Here is a 19,823-nt window from a genome sequence, read left to right on the forward strand (position 1 = left end):
GCAGAGTTAACAGGGAATGGGGAGCTGCCACAAACAGGGACCCCTTCCAAGAGGGAAAATAGAGTACAGTTTACACACACAGCATGTTAGACAAGCCCAGACTTGCCTCTGGTGTACACACTATAGCCAGTGTGAAGGCAAGGTTCAGTGACTTTAGAATCTATAGCGCATCCACACACACACACACACACACACACATGCAGACATGAAAATGAACAGCAGACAAAGCAACAGAATAAGATATAGAGACATAAATTGTAAATTGCTGTAAATTCACTTGTTTTGCCATTAATATTATTATTGTTTACATTTTTTTTGCAGGTGATTGCCAATCGATGGTTTGCACATGGAAGCACAAATTGCTTCCATCCAGTTTACGAATAAGTGGTCTACATACAGGTACGTTTGATGGATTGATACTACTTGGTTGCTACTACTTACTATGCTGCTTTTACTGTAAAACTACTACTATTGAGCCATTACAAATATAGGAGTATGTGGTAGGAAGCAATAATATGGCAATGAGCAGACAACACATTACACATTACATTTGCTCTTGGGTATTGGCACAGTGTACATAGATGCTAACTCTTTTGCATGTGTGTGCAGAGATTTGTTAATGTATGTGCAGTTCAGCTCACATTTAACTAGCTCAGAACTAATTTTATTTTATTGTTATGCGATCATCATTTCTAATCATAGTAGTAGCACGAGCAGTATTATTTATTTGTTTACATAGTTTTCATTGTGAAAGCTAAATTTATCTGTTATCAGTGGAATTACAATTATAATTACACTTGTATCAAACTCAGCATTAAACAGTGCTTTACACGCTCTATATAACAGAAACTACAGATAGATACAGATGTACAATTACACATAAAACTAAAATACAGATACATGGTACAATAGATATTAGTGTAATACGCCAATATGACATTCAAACAAGTCAAACAAATAAATCCTATAAAAAACCTATACCAATGTATTTTGATGTATGACATAGCTGACAGATTTAGCTGATCTGATTTACGGAGGAAGATGGTCTCTGAGTGTAAGGGCCAAAATATTGAAAGCCCTGTCAGCCTTTTAGATTTAAGGGTGGAGTAATGGATGGATAATAGACCTTTGTCGGACTAGCTACACAACTTTATAGTGATGTTAAGGTTCCACGTCTCAGTTATGGATGCTGATGGTAGACTGTGCACAGCCTTATTAGTAACGTTAATTAAAATATATGCTATAGTTTACTGGTAGCGAGTAAATAGCTGTGTAAAGTAAACTAAATGCAGTCACATATTGGACCATTGACAACATTTAGTTAACAGCCTGACTATTGAAGTGTGTACAAGATGCATCTAAAAACTGTTCTTTTTACCAACAAATTACCAATAAAAAATGATCACAATTTTAACAATTTTACATTTTGTCTGGAAGACAATGCGCATTAATCAGTGGATTCAGCTGTTTGGTGATTGTCAGAAGTTTCAGCTGAATAATAAGCAAGCTAATAATAAGCAAGCTAGCGAAGTAATAGAGCTAGGTCGCTTTGTCCTGCTCTCTAACATTATTGGAGTTAGTAAGGTTTACCCAACATACATTTGTCAAATTCATGGGTTAGTCCTCGTCATGGAAGCATTTTCTCTTGTCATTTTTGGTAGTAGCGGTTTTGGTTAGCGCTGTGACACTGTATCTCCTTGACGAACGTGAGGAGATGCTCTCCATTTGTTACCATATTATTACAAATTTATTTCCACTGTGGAGGATTAACATTAGCCAATAGGTTAACTCCTGAATGTTAAACTGAGCTTAAACACACACATCGTTGACAGACGGGGATAAACTAGCTAGCCTAACAACATTAAGGCTACAAACAACCCATAGTGCAACATGCTCTTAAAGCAACAGGCTCGCTCGGTAAAACAGCCGATACTAGCTTGCTCCTTTTGTGAATAAGTAGTAGCCCCAGTGCGAAATAACGAGATATTTACACAACATTGCAAGGCATGGTGTGTAGGGTAACTGACTTAGATATTTTTTTTAAATACATTCACTAAAATGTTTATTAGAAAGTGTATATGGGAAAAAAAAAAACAGCATGCACACATACATGCACAAACTCACACGCATGCATAGCATCAAGAGTATGCTTGATGAGTGATCGGAGGTGCTCAGATGGGACAACAACAACTGTTTTTATAGCTTAAATACCTCATCCCTAATGCCTTTCCCTGTATAGTTGTTCTAATATGGATTCACCAGCAGGGCAAGAATAGAAAAAAAAGAGATATCTGCTGTTTTCTAAAATTCCGCTAATTTCCGTTGTTATTGCACTCAAATCCCTCTGAACTGAAATTTTTAAAAAGGGGGGAATTACAGCTAAGACACGATCTTTAACCTTGGTTTTGGGCCTGAGCCCTCGTATGGGAATTGTGGTACCATCCAGCACCATCCATTGGGAAGCGACCTCCTTGATCCTTCCATGTTGTCCCACGGCCCAAGTGTCATGAATCCAGTGAGTCATTTGCATGTTTTGGGGTTGAGTCAGTCACCAACATTTTTGCATGTTGGAGTAGTGACTCAGAAAATCAACAAAAGGCAAACCTCAAATCATGTTATCATACTGTAAACTGCGGATGTGGTTTTTGCTTTTATATTAAATTTACTTTAAGTAGAAACAGCTCATTATAATCAAGAAACTGGCTAAAGACTGAGATTTAATGTAGAGTGAAAGATGAGGAAGGAAGCATATTTACATTTATTATGACAAGCATCAGTGAGAGTACACTTGAGCCACAAAGTCAGAACAATCACTTTACAATGAGAGCGTTCAATGCAATGAAACCTACAACCACTAAGTATAGTATATGGTGTCTTTCTGTACCTTCAGCCTCTCGTGGGGACCAGTGTCCAGAAGGGTCACACGGTCGTGGGGAGGAGGAATTGGAGGCATACTGCAGTAGAACTCTCCCCTCAGTGCATTTATCACACACTGATCCCACTTCTCTAGGAAACCAACAGACAGGCACAGCAACCAACTTAGATACAGGCCAAATACTCATCATTTATACAGTATATAAAGATACAGTAATGGCAATAAGGTAAAATTATGTGAGAAATGATTACAGTTTAGTGCTTCCAATTATTTGACTCACTTTTGTGTGTTTATGCCCGTAAACAAATCATTTAATTTTAACACTATCGTTATATTAACTCAAACAATAATCAATAACGTAATTAATCTCTATCAACTTTATTACCATACACACCCGCATCTGTTTGGCAACCTATGTAGCTCATTTCACCTGTTGTAAAAGTGTCCAGAAATCGGTGGAAACCATTCCAGGGTGATGGAATTATGATGCTGCTCAACCACTTGGGGTGCCATTGGCACCGGAGGAGGTTTGGAGGCGGGTTGCCAGGTCTGGTAGATGAGGTCCAGGTAGCAATGCATCCTAGCCACCTGGTTCAGTGTGAATGAGTCTGTACAGGCATCATCTGCAGGTAACAGAGGTAGTTGGTTGGTGTGTGGAGTGGGGATTAGATTTTGGATTGATCAGTGACAGGAAAAAGAAGTAGGTATTAAATCATTCCAAAGGTCTAGATCACATGAATAAAATAAACCACCGGTTCATACTCACCAATATATTTTTTCCATTTAACTATGGCAACAAAAAATGTTTAACTTTTGCACAAAAGTGACATGAAAGTATGTGCCCCCTGCTGTGTTTTTTCCCAAGAAATGCCCCTGCTAAATTCCACACCTGTCTCAGTATGCACACAGACTCAACAAATTCCTCTGTGGTGGTCTCTGTGTGTCAGTTTTTGCATGTGAGAGGTATAACTGTAACGTTTTGTCCAGGTAAGCAGCAAAACACACGTGGAGGCTCCATCTCACCTGCATAACTCATGTAGTTGTTAAACGGCGTGTGTGTGAAATGCCGACAGCCGCAGGTTTCGTTGCCCGGTTCAGGATCGTGGCAGCCTTTGTATTTGGGAGTGGGGTTGGTGTCAGCACACAGATCTCCAGTCTCCATTGAGGGCTCAGTCTCCAAACATGCGTCATTACATGACTCGATCTCTGATATACCTCGAAACACGTGGTAAAGCCCGAGACTGTGACCGATCTCATGGACCATTGTGTCGGTGTGACCAAATGTACCATAGAAGGAAGGGTTCAGCACAATTCCACCTGAGAAAACACAGAGGAAGAAGACACACATACACACAATGTAAACACTCAACTGTGTCTGCACACAACATAAAAGCCTATTCCTAGTGTAGTGTAAAGTAATCATCAGAACTGGAGTCAGATTCAGACAATGCATTATTAATGGGCCTCCTCAGCTTCATTATCACCTTCTTCCCTGTTAGAGCTGTGATGAAGAGAGAAACTGCTTGAGGCTTGAACTGTAATTACTCAAAATCAACAATCTCGGCTGCCAAAGACAGGATGTGTGCCACACACTGAAGTGCCTGCGTGTGAGTGTGCACGCATGCATGTATGTATGTGTTTTTATTTGTCTTCTACCCAAATGTGTGAGGGCCTCTTTGTCCCAGGGCCAAGTGGCAACCCCCGCCAGATCTTCATCAGAAGAGTTGGCAAAGAAGACATTCAGGTGAGTCGAGCCATCTAAATGCAGAATGTCTTTCAGCTCTTTCACATCCAAATAGGCTCTGGAAAATAAAATAAAAAAAACAAGAAAACAAAGAGAGAGAACATTAAGTTAATAGCTCTACAATGAGGATAGTCTATTCCTAGTGAACACAGATTTCACCAAGCCAAGGTTTAACAAATAACAACAGTGTGCCTGGCCAAAAAGAGTTTATGTAGTGTTGTCTTTCAGGAAAACAGAGCTCAGAATTAGTTCCCTGTTGAATTGAAATATTTCTAGATTAAATATTTCTTTTGCCAATACTCTTTGTATTGGCAGAGAAACATATTGTAGTTTGATAATCCCACAACAATCTATGTCTTAGTTTCTTTTGACTCATAGCAATGCTTGCTCACTTGGACATGGCCAACAGATTTTTAGTAAATTTGTGTCTCAAGGCCCTGGCACGGTGATCGTGCACCTGCATTACGGTTATGAATGGTGTCAGATAAGGTTAAAGAACTTTGAATGGGGCTGGTATCAATTTTGACCAATCAAATCATTTTGTCTCATTCCATTCCCTGCTCACTTACACTTGTGTAATAGAAGGGAGATTACAGACCATGTTGTTGATGTTGTTGTCTAGGAAGTGCAGGAGGCAAATAAACAGTACAATACCCCAAATATGCAGCTCTGGGCGTATAATGCTTTTTGAGTTGAATTCTCGCTTGTGGAGACACGAAATGCCAAGCCGCAATGTTTTTGTGTGCATGACGATGTCGGATGTTTTATGTTGGAAGACAGTGAATCATGCAATAACCAGTGCAATAAAACATTTTTTTTTTCATGATTTTGTCTGTTTTTGACGATTCCCTTGAGCGTGCTTCTTCTTCATTTCGACACAGAGTGAGAGATGTCATGGCAAGCCACATAAGTACCAAACAGGTGCTGGTGGGAATAAATCAATTTTACCAGTGAGACTAAAAATAATCGGGATTTTTGGACATCTTAATATTGTAACATTGCTTAATGTTTTTCTCGTGGTCTTACAGGCTGCACTGCAGTTCAATGACCCTTTTTGTATTTTATTTGAATGGACTCCTGAGTGAAAAACAGTGAATGACTCCTGCTTGGCTGTCTTATACACATATGTTTTTGGATATTACATATTCAATTCTTCACACTAGCCCTAAATATACTGATTATACTGTATATGAGGAGGTACTAGTGTGGCCATGAAATAAAGCTACCGTATGTGTCCCCGCAGACACACTGGTTTTATTTTGTTTCTTTATTTAGGTTGCATGTATAGCACAAAATGTGTTTTGTGCATTTTTTTTTTGTGATAGCATCTCAGATCAGCCTCATTCGAGTCAGCCTCATTCGAGTCAGCCTCAGACTTCAATTAATTGTTCAGATATTCTGAGTCTCCCTATCCATGACATAATGTTTTGTCTCTGCAACACTAATGACTGCAATCATTCAACACAATGAGATATCTTTCAAGCAGTGAAACTGTCATTCATTTTATGAACACATCAAACAAGTTTTCCTCTAGGAGCCTGGCTGGTGGTCCTGGCAAACAGCAACAAGCTCAGTCATCTCTTGGAAGAGTCAATAATCTGTTGCATATGCTGAAGTGATTTATTCTTTTCCTTTGTCTTTAGAAGGCTTTGGAAATAGATACGCAATAGATATGAAAACGGGAGTTTATCAGACACAAAACATGACATTGGCCCTACTATCACAAATTAGATCCTCTTCGGATGTTTTGACCTAGTTTGTGAGATCCATTTGCCCGTCTTGTGTTTTGTACTCTTATTTTGTAAGTGCTTAGATTTTAAGATTAAGTGCAATAATACTGAGGCTAAAACAACATGCCTTTACTGCACCTGACCCCGTACAGCAGGGAGAGTTTCCTCCCAGCATAAGAATACACTAAGTGATTTAACTGTTCCTCGTCTTTGGTTAAATGTGTACTAACAAGTTGATAAATTATGGCACTATAATGATGAGATTAGGACCATCAGTGACAATGCTTTGCCAAATAATATAGTTATTGATCATATCTGAGTTGCTACTGCTATGTTGCAAGGCTGATTTGCACTTACACTGCATGATCACATATTTTTGTTTAAATTAACTCCTCATCCGTTGTGATATCTTATGCTACATTTGGAAAGATATGTATAAAAGATGCCATGTCAATGGTGCAGTCTTTCAATTTGATCAATCCCATATATCTTAAACACAAAACATCCTGTTCGTAAAAGTTTTTTGATCATTTCGGTCAATCAAGGTCTTCCAATTAATTTTTGAGAGTAAATGTCATGCATTGTTTTTCTTACTTGCACATCACATTTGTCCCACTTAAGTGAACTCAGGTAAATATAAGGATGAAAGCAAAAATTTCAAAGACTCATTCCTTTGTGAAGTGCATAATCCTGGAGTGTGCTATTTATATTTACTCTCCCACTCAACAGCTAACTTGAAATAAAGTACATTTACACTATATATGTTGCAAAGTTATTAGGTGGTGTACAGTTCTGGGCAGAGACACTTGATTTGATTTTTTGACAAGCTTTTCATGTAAAATTGTTAAATGACAGTAGTCACTGTCATTTAATGTCATCTTAAGAAAAACATTCAGTGAGACTCACTGACATGCAACACAATTTATGATTAATGGCCATGTGATAACAAAAGCGATATCCTCACAAATATCACCTCAAATTTGACATCGTGTGATTTCAGCTAAATTATAGAGTATTTGGTTGCCAAAAGAAGTACACCGCTTTAGGTTCAGTGTTAAGCTAATTTCTCTTTATAGGCCAGTTATTATTCAGTGTTTATGAAAAAATTCTATTGAAGCTTGTGTTATTTTCATTAGATAATCTATCTTTTAGATCATTTGACCATTTTATTTGGTGTCAAGACTCAGAAGTTGAACTACATTATAATTACAGAACTACAGAATAATCTATTTTGCATTTTTTTATTCATAAAATAAGCCCTTAAAATGTGGCCAGCTGCGCCAATGTGTTATTTTTCCTTTTTTGGTTAATAGTTCTATGTTTAAAAAACCAGTGTCTGCAAAAGATATTAAAATTTGAGTGTAAAACCAAGCTGTCTCATAGCGTATGTTCAATGTAGCCTAAAGGAAGCAATTTAAAAGTCAGTAACACTGGTGTTTGGCAGTGTACGGGAGGAATTTATACCAGTGAGATAATTCTCCCACCGCGACAAGTCTGCTAAGGTTACCACCAATGCACATTTCATATGCAGCTACACGAAATGTTTCATAACATCTCTACAACCCTTGTTGGACAAGTCTCTCTTCCTCAAATCACAAATTGGATAAGGAGCTGCTTAGTGAAGATGCAGTTTTCCCTCTAAACAGAAGTTTTGAATAAGTGTAGCAAATGCTTTCTTCAAGCCTATGCAAGAGTAACTGGGCGCACTCACTGGGGCCAGGTCGAAGGAGAGAGAACAGATGATATAAGGTCTCTCTTCCTAATAATTTCAGGAATTTCATTATTTCCTTCGAAAATATTTGTCCAGAGTTTTTGGACATGCATGAGGGGGAAAAGGGTCAGAAGGGTTCGATGCTGAAATGATTGAGTCAGCAATGAATAAGAGCAGCAATTCTGCTGTAAGGTCAAAACCTAACTAATGTGAGTTCAATAATTCCTGTTACAAAAACACAATGTGCACCACATGCTGGATTAATGCACAGGGGATCTTTCAGAGCAAAAGCAGACCATTTTAGTATAATCAATTGAAAAAAAAGGACCTTCGTATGTCTGCATGTGCATACATGTGCGTGCATGTTTTGGTTTTCACACTGTCTAATGATCACGGTGGCAAAGATTTGGTCGAGGTTTTGGTTAGCTGCCACTGTAGGAGGTCAGTACCCAATGGTTTCATCGTGAGGGTGTTTGTAGTCAGAACAGTTTGGGCCTTTCAAACACTTTCTATCTGTCCATCCACATCTTACTCAAACCTCTTCGCCAATATTCCTTTACCCCGCCCCCGGTGTTCTCTGTCTCTCTCAAACACACCCCTCAACTATTTCCCCATCCCATAGCCCCTCTCTTGCCTCTCATCATACATATTTTCAGCCGAGATGAGCCACTTGGGAAGGACAGGATTTTCCATGCATTTAACCACACCACTTTTCAGACATGTCCTGGGAAAAAATACTTTTAAAGACTTACAAAGAAAGAGAATGAGAGAGAGAGAGAAAAACTGAGGGAGGGAGAGAGAGAAAGGTAAGGTGAGAGAAGGAAATCGAGCTAAATTCAAGCATCGCTGCAGGGCATGTGTTGTAGGGAGATCCAGGGGTGCGCGAGGCAGCTCAAACTGCTGTGTTAATGCTTTTATATCTGATACATATTAAATGGGGGATTATGACTTCATCCATTTACACCCATATATAATTCATATAAGCCCATAAATTTGCCTTGTATACATATGTCTGGGGCAGCATAGTGTGAACGCTGGGGTGAGCTGGCATGGCAATGACGGTCTCACGGCCAAGAACACTTTCAAAATTGGAGGGGGCCCTCAGCTCTTCTGTCATCAAGTCGGTCAACACCACAGCCCCTAAAGCCATCATTCATCTCTGCCTTTATTACTATACTTGCACTCTACTCTTTAACCTTCCAACTCACTCCTCTGATTATTTTTTCCCCTTTCAAGGAAGGCACATGCATAGGAACTGTGTCAACGCTCAGATTCCAGAGATCCTGCCGTGACTGCTCGTTGCTGAAAGCACGCAGATTTCAGAGACATGGAATGGACCATGGGATGGTCCCCAACTCTCCCAGTTGTTATCTGAAGTTGGAGCTCTTGATTGAGTACTGGGGTGAACATTTGTGAACCTCTTCATCTGTGCCTTCTTTGACTTCTGAACAAACAATTACCTCGCCAAGGCATTATCAACTGAATTCCCTGGTGTGTCATATTTTCAAAACACCACCAACATTATCTGGCAACATATTATTGCATCATAGCCAGATGCGACTCCCCTGGCTGCCTAGTGGCACAAGTAAAGCTCCTCCTTACTCCACTTTCCCCTCAGTCCCCTAGTTAAGTAGAGAGACTTCTATCAGCCCCCATGAGAGCACAGGTGAAACCTCGACAACAGGTGCTTTTATAAGTGTGCTATGTCTTTAAAGGGGAAGTGCAAAGTCCTGGTATTTACGCCCAAGCACTCCATTATGTTTTATGGGACGGCGGCTTAAGGTTTAGACGACCAACTGTAAAACACCCTAGTCAAGGGCCCTGGAGATTAGCTCCCCGCTCTGAGCTAGAATACAGAAAGAGAGGGAGTGGAGGAAGGAGAAAGAGTGGTCCATCCATTAACCTGCCACAGTGAGAGGTATTAACTCAGGAGGGGGAGCGAGACAGAGGCCAAGGGAAAACAGATGACCTATTAGCCTCTGATAAAGCCAGGGGAGAACTTCATTTCTCAAAAACATATTGAGGCTGAAATGGTCCCAGTATCCACCTTACAAAGTTTGTGTATCCATCCTGCTTTAGTTTGGGAGGTGTTTTCAAAAAGCATTTTAATTTCAGGTGCTCTCAAAACTCTTCTGACTGTGATGAGTTCTGATGTTGTGGGATTGACCTTCTATCCAGTTGCTCAGATAAAACATTGAATAAGTTGTTCGTGAAGCTGATGTGTGTGTTTGACTGTCAATGAGAGATCAAAGTGTTGTTTCTTTTATTCCTTTATGCACACATAATGTAAATTCACATTGTATAAATTACAGCTGCAATTTCAGATGTCCCTAGCTCCAGACATAAGAATGTTCAGCCTTAAAATAAATGCTGTCAGATAACATCAAATACCACCAAAACCATAAGAAGTGTCAAAACCAAGGGCTGTGAAAACAATGCAAAATATTCCCCTCAGCCAAATGTGGAGGGAGGGAAAGGGGGGATTATTATCAATGGTATTTTCAGAGGAGAGGCTGTTGCAGGACCACAGAGCTGCCTGTGTCCTGTGTTAGCCAGATTTTTGAAAACACTACATGTAAGTGGTAACAGGCGCAAACGCTGCAAAAATAAATGCAGGACCTCACAACCATTGTTCCCCTGCATATGCAGTACATTGTTCATCCAGAATTCCATAATTAAGGAGGAATGTCAAACTGTTTGTAGTGCAGCTCTCTGCAAGTCTCTCCAGACATACCATAATCAAAGCAAAATAAGCAACCACTTGGGGAGATTATATCTATTTTCTAGACTGAGAATTCTCTTGTCCTCTTTCTGTCTGTCTCTTTCTCTCTCTTGCTGGTAACCTTCCTTTCACAAGCCCATCTTTCAAACACCCGCAGGGAGGTTTGAACATTGCAACGGCAAGCGTTTTGCCAATGGCTGATGTCTAAATGAAGTAGTTTGCCTGCCACTTGATGAATGAGCTTCTAATGATGACTAAGCTGGAAGGGATGTGGTGGGAATTGAGAGATGGAAGCAACGGCAAACCCACCTGCTTTTCCCCTCTGATGTTGTTAATTAGATGTCATTATTTTGCTATTTAGCGGTCATTTTAAACAACAGGATAGTGCCAAACAGACGATGCTTCCAGCTTAACTGTGATTGAAAACAGCCTGGTTTCCTTGATTCATGCTATCAGAAAGACCCAAACAATACCACACACTGGGTCTGCTAGTTTTTCTCCCTTTCGCTTGTCCCCCCACGATAGTGGCAAGAAATACTGACAAACATCTGAATTTCGGTCATTTTTGTCTTTCTTTCTGGCGTAACCGTACAGACCCCCTGCATTGTCCACAAAAATGTCTCAGTCTACTGTGTTGAGTTTCAGTGTACCAAGAAACAAACAATCCTGCTATTGGAGGTCTGGCACAAACCATATTACAGCGAATTCCAGAGATTTATGCTCCTTGCCAGCTTTTACTCATCATCTACAAGCCACAACGAGATTACCACAAAAACAAAAATTTGCATGCATTTATGAAGGCCTTTGTGTTCTCCTAAAGTGGCCGCATGAAACCACATAATCTCTTGGTTGATGTACAGTACACCTAGCAGATTCTGTAATACTGGCATTCACATGCAAGTGAAGTCAACTGTTTTTCCTGGAAAATTCTTTCACCCACGTTCAGGGACCCATACCTGCCTCCCCAGGAAGCATGTCTTTCAGTGGTTTCCTGAAAAGAGTGGTATGTCTTTGAAATGATTTCCATTGCTACGAGCAAAAGCCATACTGGACACTCTTTTCTGACCTCTAATTGCCCTTATGCTCTTTTTATAACTCACTCTTATTATCACTCTTTCCAAACCAACTCCCTTCTCCAATCAAGCCAGCTTAATTAGAACCACTGGGTATAGGAGACACAGAGTAGAAGAAGGTGGGGAGAGTTGTTGAAAAATTGATACAAAAATGAGCGGTCTGGCCCGCACATTTGCTACCAGGAAAGTCATCCTGTTGCGTTTGTTTTGCCCTGCTTGAGTGTGGAACACTGATTGAACCAGGCCAAGGCTAGATTGGACTAGCTGCTCTCAGAGGATTTCCCAGGCCACACAGGCTGGGAGTTATGTTACACTCAGCCTCGGCCCAAATGGTCAGGAAACAGTAGGACTAGACATCAAAACCTCTCTTCAGGGACACATGTATGGAAAGATTTGTTGTTTGATTTACTCTAGGCATGTGAGGCCATGGTGTAGAGTTGGTTTACCGAAATTATTCAATCATGTCAACCAAAAAATTTATCAAATTAAGCTAGGAATGCTGTGGTTGGTTAAAGCTTTTCGGTGAATTTCAGTCTTATGTTTATCAAACAACTACTTAAGAAGATTATTAGGGCTGAAAACATGATAACATGCAAAAGATAAAGAAAGTGATCTTACTTGTGTGGAGAAGAGCGGTTGAAGCATGTCTTGGTCACATCCGTCACATTGGGGTTACAGCAGTCGCCAAGGTCATAGAAGAAGTTTTCCCAGTTACATTCAGGGTCACATACACCATTCCCCTGCTTGTGCTCAGGGCAACGGCTCCGATGGCCAGACATGCAGTCACCTGCATCAAACCCTGTCAGCGGATGGTTGCATTCTGGGTCACATGCATCATCGCCAACTTTGCCGATATCACAGTTCGCTAGAATCAACCGGTTTCGAAGGGAGGAATTGGTTACATTGTGAATGCTGAGCTCCCAGGTTATGTTGTAGGGGCTAAAGGCATCATTTAGCTGCTGGTGCTGCAGGCTAATCTGGTGGTCTGATACAGTTGGCCTCATCCGTGCATTGTCCCAAATATTTATGACACGATATCGTACTTTCTTGGGCCGACGGAAGTTCCAAAGCTGGTTGTAGTTTTTGATGACCTCAACATTGTCGCAGACAGTTTGACCACAAGTTGGAGGCTCCAGCGTTGTGTCCAATAATCCCTCAGGATTTCCAACTCCAGCACCACCCAGAAACCCTAATCGTCCACCTCCTCCATGCTCCGGCTGAGGAAAGCTACCATCTTTTACAGTCAGCCACTTCCGGCCTGGGTGCTCGAATGTTTCACGAATTACCAGCTGAGGTAGATCTTGGGGGTCCTCTTGGCCCTGCATATCCCTGATAATCTGCCTCTGCCCTCGAGCCTGCCTCCATAGACCCACCCTTTCCACTGCCCCCCTGTAATTATGATTCAGTGCATTCCCCCCAATCATCAGCACTTTGCACTTTTTGGTCAAATGGCTGAAGACATCACCTGATTGCTCCCGACTGACGCCCACTTGGGCACTATTGACAAAGAGCTTCATGTACACGCCATCATATGTGACTGCCACGTGTGCCCATTGGTTGGGTATGTAGCGAGTGTTGGAGTGGATGGAGGTCACTTTGTGGGCACGGTCAGTTTTAAGGGAGAAGAAGAAGCGGGGGTCACGATTGCTGTGTTCACTAACTGCCTGGATGCCAAGCAGCCAGCCTCGGTCACTGGAGGCGTAGAAACACTTGTCGTATAAGCCTGGAGAGAGAATGAGAAAAAGTCAATTAATATATGCCTCAGTGCCTGTCTTTATTTCACGGTCTTCACAAGTCACATGCATACAATCCTTAATGCTAATTCTATTTAAGCATTTGTTGTTCAATATGCCAATAAGATTTCAATGTATACATTTTGAACACTATATATCATTCTTGAAGATTCTGAAAATTGTTATTTCAAGAGGGCAACTCAAAATGTAGTTGAGATCAGGGAGTAAATGTATTAATATGATATATTTTTTATATCTAAGTGCATGTTGTCCTGGAAATTGGGTTGAAGTGCATGTTTAGCTAAGGGAGACCCCATAGAAATCTCTATATAGGGTTTTCTTGAACACTGAGCACATTTAAAGTTGTTAGTGTAAATGCCCCTTGCCAGTGGGGAAGCCAGAAAAAGCTAGTTTTCTGCTAAAGCCTTGTTTTTGTTGAGGCACCAAAACACCTTTTTCCTGTTTCACTTGGACCATATATGTCAGCTTCAGCATGGTAATGTGTTTTCACTTCTTAGGGGATCTCTGAATGTTAACTGTTTGTTTGTTTAGTGCTTGTTGAAGTACGTGTGTGCAGGCACACAAGTTCATGTCTGTGCGTGTGCAATGCATGTTCGTGATGCATCTATGCGCTATATCCATACGGTCCAGTTAAAGTTTGCAAAGAGTCCAAATACCTTCACATGCCTGACAAGGTCCATCTCAGAAATTGAAAGTCTGTGTGTTCACAGGTGATTCTGGGTAGAGAGCAGGGCTCCACTCTTCTCACAAGAATACATTCCTGGGATTTGCTAACATCAGGGTAGCGCTATGAACTTTCTGCTAATCTCCACAGAGAGACACAAACTGTGACCTGCACACCCAGCCCATTTAAGTATGGAGTGTCCTTTACTGTTGCTTCTGGGGTCTGTACATCACATGTCTGTAAATACCCTTCATATTTGTCTCTGATACCTTTGGTCTGGTGTGATATTATAAGCTGATTGTCATAAGGATGATGACATCTCAGATGCCTTTGTTCCCCATCGATTAGGCTACCTTAGCCTGCAATAAGTGGCTGGCTAATGGTGATTGCACGGACATCTTGCTAACTTTGACCTGTTTCTAATTAGATTCACACTCCAGTATGCATTCATTAACTTGGTATTTCAATGGCTTAATGTTCAAAGAGTGAGGGCTGAGTTCAGCGTCAAGGTCAGTCCTTTGGTGGATGACGTTTTCAGGCTTTCCACTACACTGGAAGGAAAAAGCCTTCCATCTGTCAGCTAGTGCACTCAAGGCTAAAAGGTGTGCTAAAATGCTCGTAGGGCTCCTAGTGTAAACAGCTGTCATAATTCTGCCATGCTCAATTAATCTAACACACTACACTTTTCCAGACCCTGCACTGCGACTCCTCTGGCTCACACAAATACACCTACACACACATACGCACATACTTATGCAGACATGCATATATACACGCTCATGAACAAATATGCACGCTCTTATATGCAAAGACAAACTGAAACGCTGAAATACACATTTGTGTTCTCTCAGAAACACATACACCCACACACACGAAGGGATTTGCATGTGCGCACGCGACGGTAGAGAGCTGTTCCTGTCAGGTTCAAAGGCAACCTTCCTCGCACTTGCCATTTGTCTTCTTCCAAGAAAAACATACTCAGGAAAAAAGAAAAAGTAAAAAAAAAAACACACACACACACACACAAAGAAAAATGTCACAAGGACTTGATAAAAAGCAGGGAGGAAGGGAACAATGAAGACTCCGTTTACTTTTGAGCTGTTCTGGCTCTGAAAGGTCAAAGAAAGGCACTTTTCAGAGACATACTAAAGTGGCCGCCAAGTGATTTCCCTGAGGAGACTATGGAAAATTCCATCAATATTTTAAAAACAAACCTAACAAACATAACAAGGATATAGATTATAAAAATGTCATCACAGCACTTAGAAACACTTGACTTTAAACATTTCACTTGGCTGTCAAATGTCACACATTAATTCAACTAAATGCTCGTTTTAATATGTCATAAATGATCTACGAATAGTTGCATTTAAACATGTTCTTGAATGTCAGATGACATAAACTAACACAGCTCTGTAACACAGGAAACCTTCCCACTAAATGTAAGAACATTGATTGGGATTTTGAAGTTTTCAGCAACATTTTTCACTTTTCTCATTAAGGCACAGTAAGACACGACAATGATAATGATTCAAACTAATAAGAAGACTGTGAAGATGTTTCTAGTTGAGGTAATGATTGCTGAGGATAAGTGTTACACTCAGTGCTCAACCCCTCTTCAAACTCCAACCACTTGCCAGGTAATTAGTCATGATCTCAAGATTATTCATCTTCCTCTTGGTTTCCCAGTTACATTTGATTATGATGAAACAGGAGGAGGATACATGGTAGTATCCATAAAAAAAAAGGACCCTCAACAAGCAAAATTTGTTTTTGAACAAATTTTTGCATGTATCATCACACTAGATGACAGCACCAAAATATATCTGTTATCGCAGCAATTATCTGCCAACGTCTGCAAATAATTGTCCCCAGCAGGTCATGGAAGAGAGCCTCCATTCCTCTCATGATTTATTTTCCTCTTCCTTTGATGCAGGACAACCCAACATGACCCGGATACAAGGGCTAAAAGGGCACAACAAAGTTTGCATAACATTTGGTCACAGAACTTGATGTTCTGATTGTGTGGCTGTGTGTGTCCACATACGTGTGTGTAAACGCTTACAAAGTTTCAAATGCTTTTAAACCTGGGATCAGTTCTGACCACATGTAACTGTCACACTTGGGAAATGACAGCACAGGAAGCACTTTTTTTCTAGAAGTCTTGTGGGTCAATTTAAAGGGGGGCCAATTTTTTGTTACTGAATGACGATATTCCACAGACTTGAATGAATCAAAAACAAAGACAAGAACGAGTCACCAGAGTTGGTCAGGGATGCAAAAGAAGCTGACCACTCCAGGGCTTCCAGTTGTGAATTTTCAAGCAGAGACTGTATGATGATTCTCTCCCAATTGCACGGAAAACAACAACACAAGTCAACATGTAACAAAAAGGTAAATTGAACTTTGGAAGAAAGAAAACAAGAACAAATGAAAAAGACAGAGAGAGAGAGAGAGAGAGAGAGAAATGGCAGTGGTCAAAACAACACAGTAATAAAAACAGCTGCTACAAACAACACTGCCGGGATCAAAACAAGGGGATGGAGCATTTTTAGAGGCACTGGGATTTCTGAGGCCTGAATTGGATTTAAAAGATTAGGCTTTATTGAATTTGTTTGATCGTCATATTTGCTCTCTTTAGGTCCCCTCTCTGGCACACTGATGTGAGCGCGATGGGAGCAAATCTTAAAAATGAACACACGATTATGCTTGAACAGTAATCTCTAGTAGGCAGATGCCAGTGCAAGATGGGGGCGGGGCACAACAACAACACCTGTACAAAATAATGTGACCCAATAGCACATCTAATAATGTTCATTTTCTATTAAGACTGTGTCTGAGAGGTGTTTATTTAACTGTATGATCATTGTGGAGGCCGTCGTTTGTGTTGTTATTGTACTGGACTGCACTATACTGTACTTCTGTAAATCGAAGAGTCACTCAGGTCACAACAGACCCACCCCACCCCCCCCACCCCCAGTTTGAGACTCTTACAAGGGATTGGTTTTGCAGAGCAAGTCCCTGCCAACTGGCAAGCACTACCTAAAAGTGTACTGTATCTCAACACAGACACACACACACTTACACACATAAGTGATTGTTTGTGGGGGGGGGGGGGGGGGGGGGGGGGAGCCAGACAGATAGAAAATAAAGGAGCATGTAAATTTACTCATAAGGCTCAGTAAACTCCCCAGACATGCAGATTGGCATACAGGAGGCTGAGGAGGACTGAGTTCAATTCAGTTCAGTTCAGTTCAAAGGCAGCCATCTGCACATGTACTGTAGCAAGCAATGAGTTGTGTATGCAACGCTCCCTATCGGCAAGGAAAAGCAACAAGAAATTGTCCTATACTGTACTGCACAAAAGCGCTATTGGTCAAAACAGATGATGCAGAACAGTTTTTAACACCTTTCTGGTGCTCCTTTACGCATGCCTGCAGACCCGGCAGGACGAAAAAGGAGTGCGCACAGACGGCAACTACAAAGTGTCAAGCTTTCCTCTGACGACAGGGATCTACTCAAGTGTCTGTGTGTCCTCCTCTGCGCAGTCAGTGAACGGAGACGCACCATCACTCTCTGATTTGTGCCTTAAATTAGAAACTCGCAGAATGACCCGTGATTTCGCACAATAGTGTGCGTTTTGGAGAGACTGTGCACAACACCGCCGGTCACCATGAAAGCACACCGCCACGGCACAAAACACAAGCAGGGCATTTTCGGGCAGGAGGGGAAACCCTGGATCCCTTAGTCCTGTCCCGTAACTCCGGTAGCCAATCCAAAGGTGTCGGTTTTGGGGGACACTCAAGCTTGCGGCTTGAGCTGCGCGCGTTGAGCGCCGACACACACACAACGCAGCTCTACCGCTTTGTGCCTGACGTGACGTGCTCGCTCACAAAGTTTTGGCCATTACATCATAGTTTTAAAATAGCCAAGTCGGTTCAGAGAAATTACATTTTACGCACAGTGACATCAGCTGCCGGTCAAATGATGCAGCCTATATCTGCAGCTATATCTACTCCTCACATAGATGATATGCTCACAGCCCGCATTATTTATCATTCTAAAGTGGGTACATGAGAGGAAAATGAATTTGCAAAATAAAATCATATTGCAGCGATTCTCTCTCTGTAAGGTAGCCAACTTAAATGTGATCAAAATCTTCAGTGACCCTATGCTTGCACTACCTAAAATATCCGCTGTACTTTTCAGAGCATTACATCATTGTCTAGTCTGATAGATGAACTCATTTTCAACTCGCTGAAACTGCATGTTGCTTTGTTTGATAGACGTGACACTGGGATAACATACTGCTCATTTGCATGTTTAGTTTTCATTTTCAACTCGCTTTGGAGTTGCACTAATAAAAAGGAGTTGGGTTGGCAATTGGTTGGAGGATGTGTAGACTATCCTACCTGCAATCACTGTGGGTGATCGTTGACCTCCCTCCGGTTTGATCCACATCTCCAGAGTGAAATTTCCTCTGGGTATCTCCACGCCGGGCTTCAGCCGTAGCTGATCTCCCCTGCCGGTAAAATAGACAGCTTTCCCCCGGTCTGGAGAGTTTTCCTCCGCTTGAGAGGAGCGGCGACGCTGGCGAAGCACCCGTCGCTCCAAGCCGGGCAAAGACCGTTTGCCCCGGGGCAGGCGTGTGGCACAAGCCCCTGGGATGGTGGCTTTCGCCTCCCTAATGCGCACCAACTCCCTCTTGGATCTCCCCTTTCTCCGGACTGTCCCGCACTCTGATCCAAAACACAAGATGAGAATCACCAGGCAAGACACCCAGGGAGATGTCCAAAGTTTCATTTTTCGGGAGAGGAAATGGCAAAAAAATATTTAAAATAAGAGAAAAAAAAATAAAAGAAACAACGGAATTAAACTAGAAAAAAATGTATGTCCTCAATGTTCTCCTCTTTGGAATCCTCTCGAGTTTTTCCTTCTCTCTTTTTACAGCGGTAGAATGTCAAACCGTAGAAACTGTCTAAATAAACCCATAAAGCTATGCTGTTTTTCCCTCTTTATAATGCTAAGCCACGACCCCCTCTCTTAAGCAAAACTACTCTGGAGACATTCAGGGGACACAGGAATATTTGATTCATGTATGTGTTCCACGGTGCCTTTTCAATGGGTCCCATTTAGCCAAAGGGATGACTAATAAGTAGCTAATCAATCAAGAGGGGGGTCCGGCCGATGCCCCCCTCATCCCCTTTGGACGGTAGGAGTTACTCGCAGAAATCCACAGTTGTCCGCCAAGCTCTTGTCACACCTTTTTGTTGTTTCCTTATCCTACCCGTAAAACAGCATAAGAAATGGCACATATTAAATTCCAAAGAAAAGTGACAACAAACCGACCTCTCATATTTATTACAGGAAAACAAGAGGTGAATTGTGGTCAAAAAATGGAATCCAAACTTCCCCTTTGCCTGTGTGCCTGTACAAAAGTTGAAATGCACTATAATATCTGGAGAGGCGAATGAGAGAAAGAGGGACAGAGAGCTGCAGAAGTAAGCATCGCGGTCCTCATTGATTGCCTGAAGCAGATACACTTGGAGG

General features: G+C 41.4%; 1 protein-coding gene across 1 annotated transcript in view; it reads right to left on the bottom strand.

The window, feature by feature from the left end:
- The window catches only part of pappaa (pregnancy-associated plasma protein A, pappalysin 1a), an 81,191-nt gene extending 61,990 nt beyond the window's left edge, over window positions 1-19,201 (bottom strand). Inside the window, exons 1-6 of the mRNA XM_070924703.1 lie at window positions 18,686-19,201; window positions 12,474-13,578; window positions 4,532-4,677; window positions 3,899-4,192; window positions 3,306-3,498; window positions 2,885-3,006 (exon numbers count right to left, since the gene is read on the bottom strand). Of these exons, the coding sequence (XP_070780804.1) occupies window positions 2,885-3,006; window positions 3,306-3,498; window positions 3,899-4,192; window positions 4,532-4,677; window positions 12,474-13,578; window positions 18,686-19,076 (2,251 nt within the window). The 5' untranslated portion in view covers window positions 19,077-19,201. The remainder of the gene's footprint in view (window positions 1-2,884; window positions 3,007-3,305; window positions 3,499-3,898; window positions 4,193-4,531; window positions 4,678-12,473; window positions 13,579-18,685) is intronic.
- Window positions 19,202-19,823: the final 622 nt, after the last annotated feature.

This window comes from Enoplosus armatus, chromosome 18, assembly GCF_043641665.1.
Source record: "Enoplosus armatus isolate fEnoArm2 chromosome 18, fEnoArm2.hap1, whole genome shotgun sequence".
Taxonomy (NCBI): Eukaryota; Metazoa; Chordata; class Actinopteri; order Centrarchiformes; family Enoplosidae; genus Enoplosus; species Enoplosus armatus.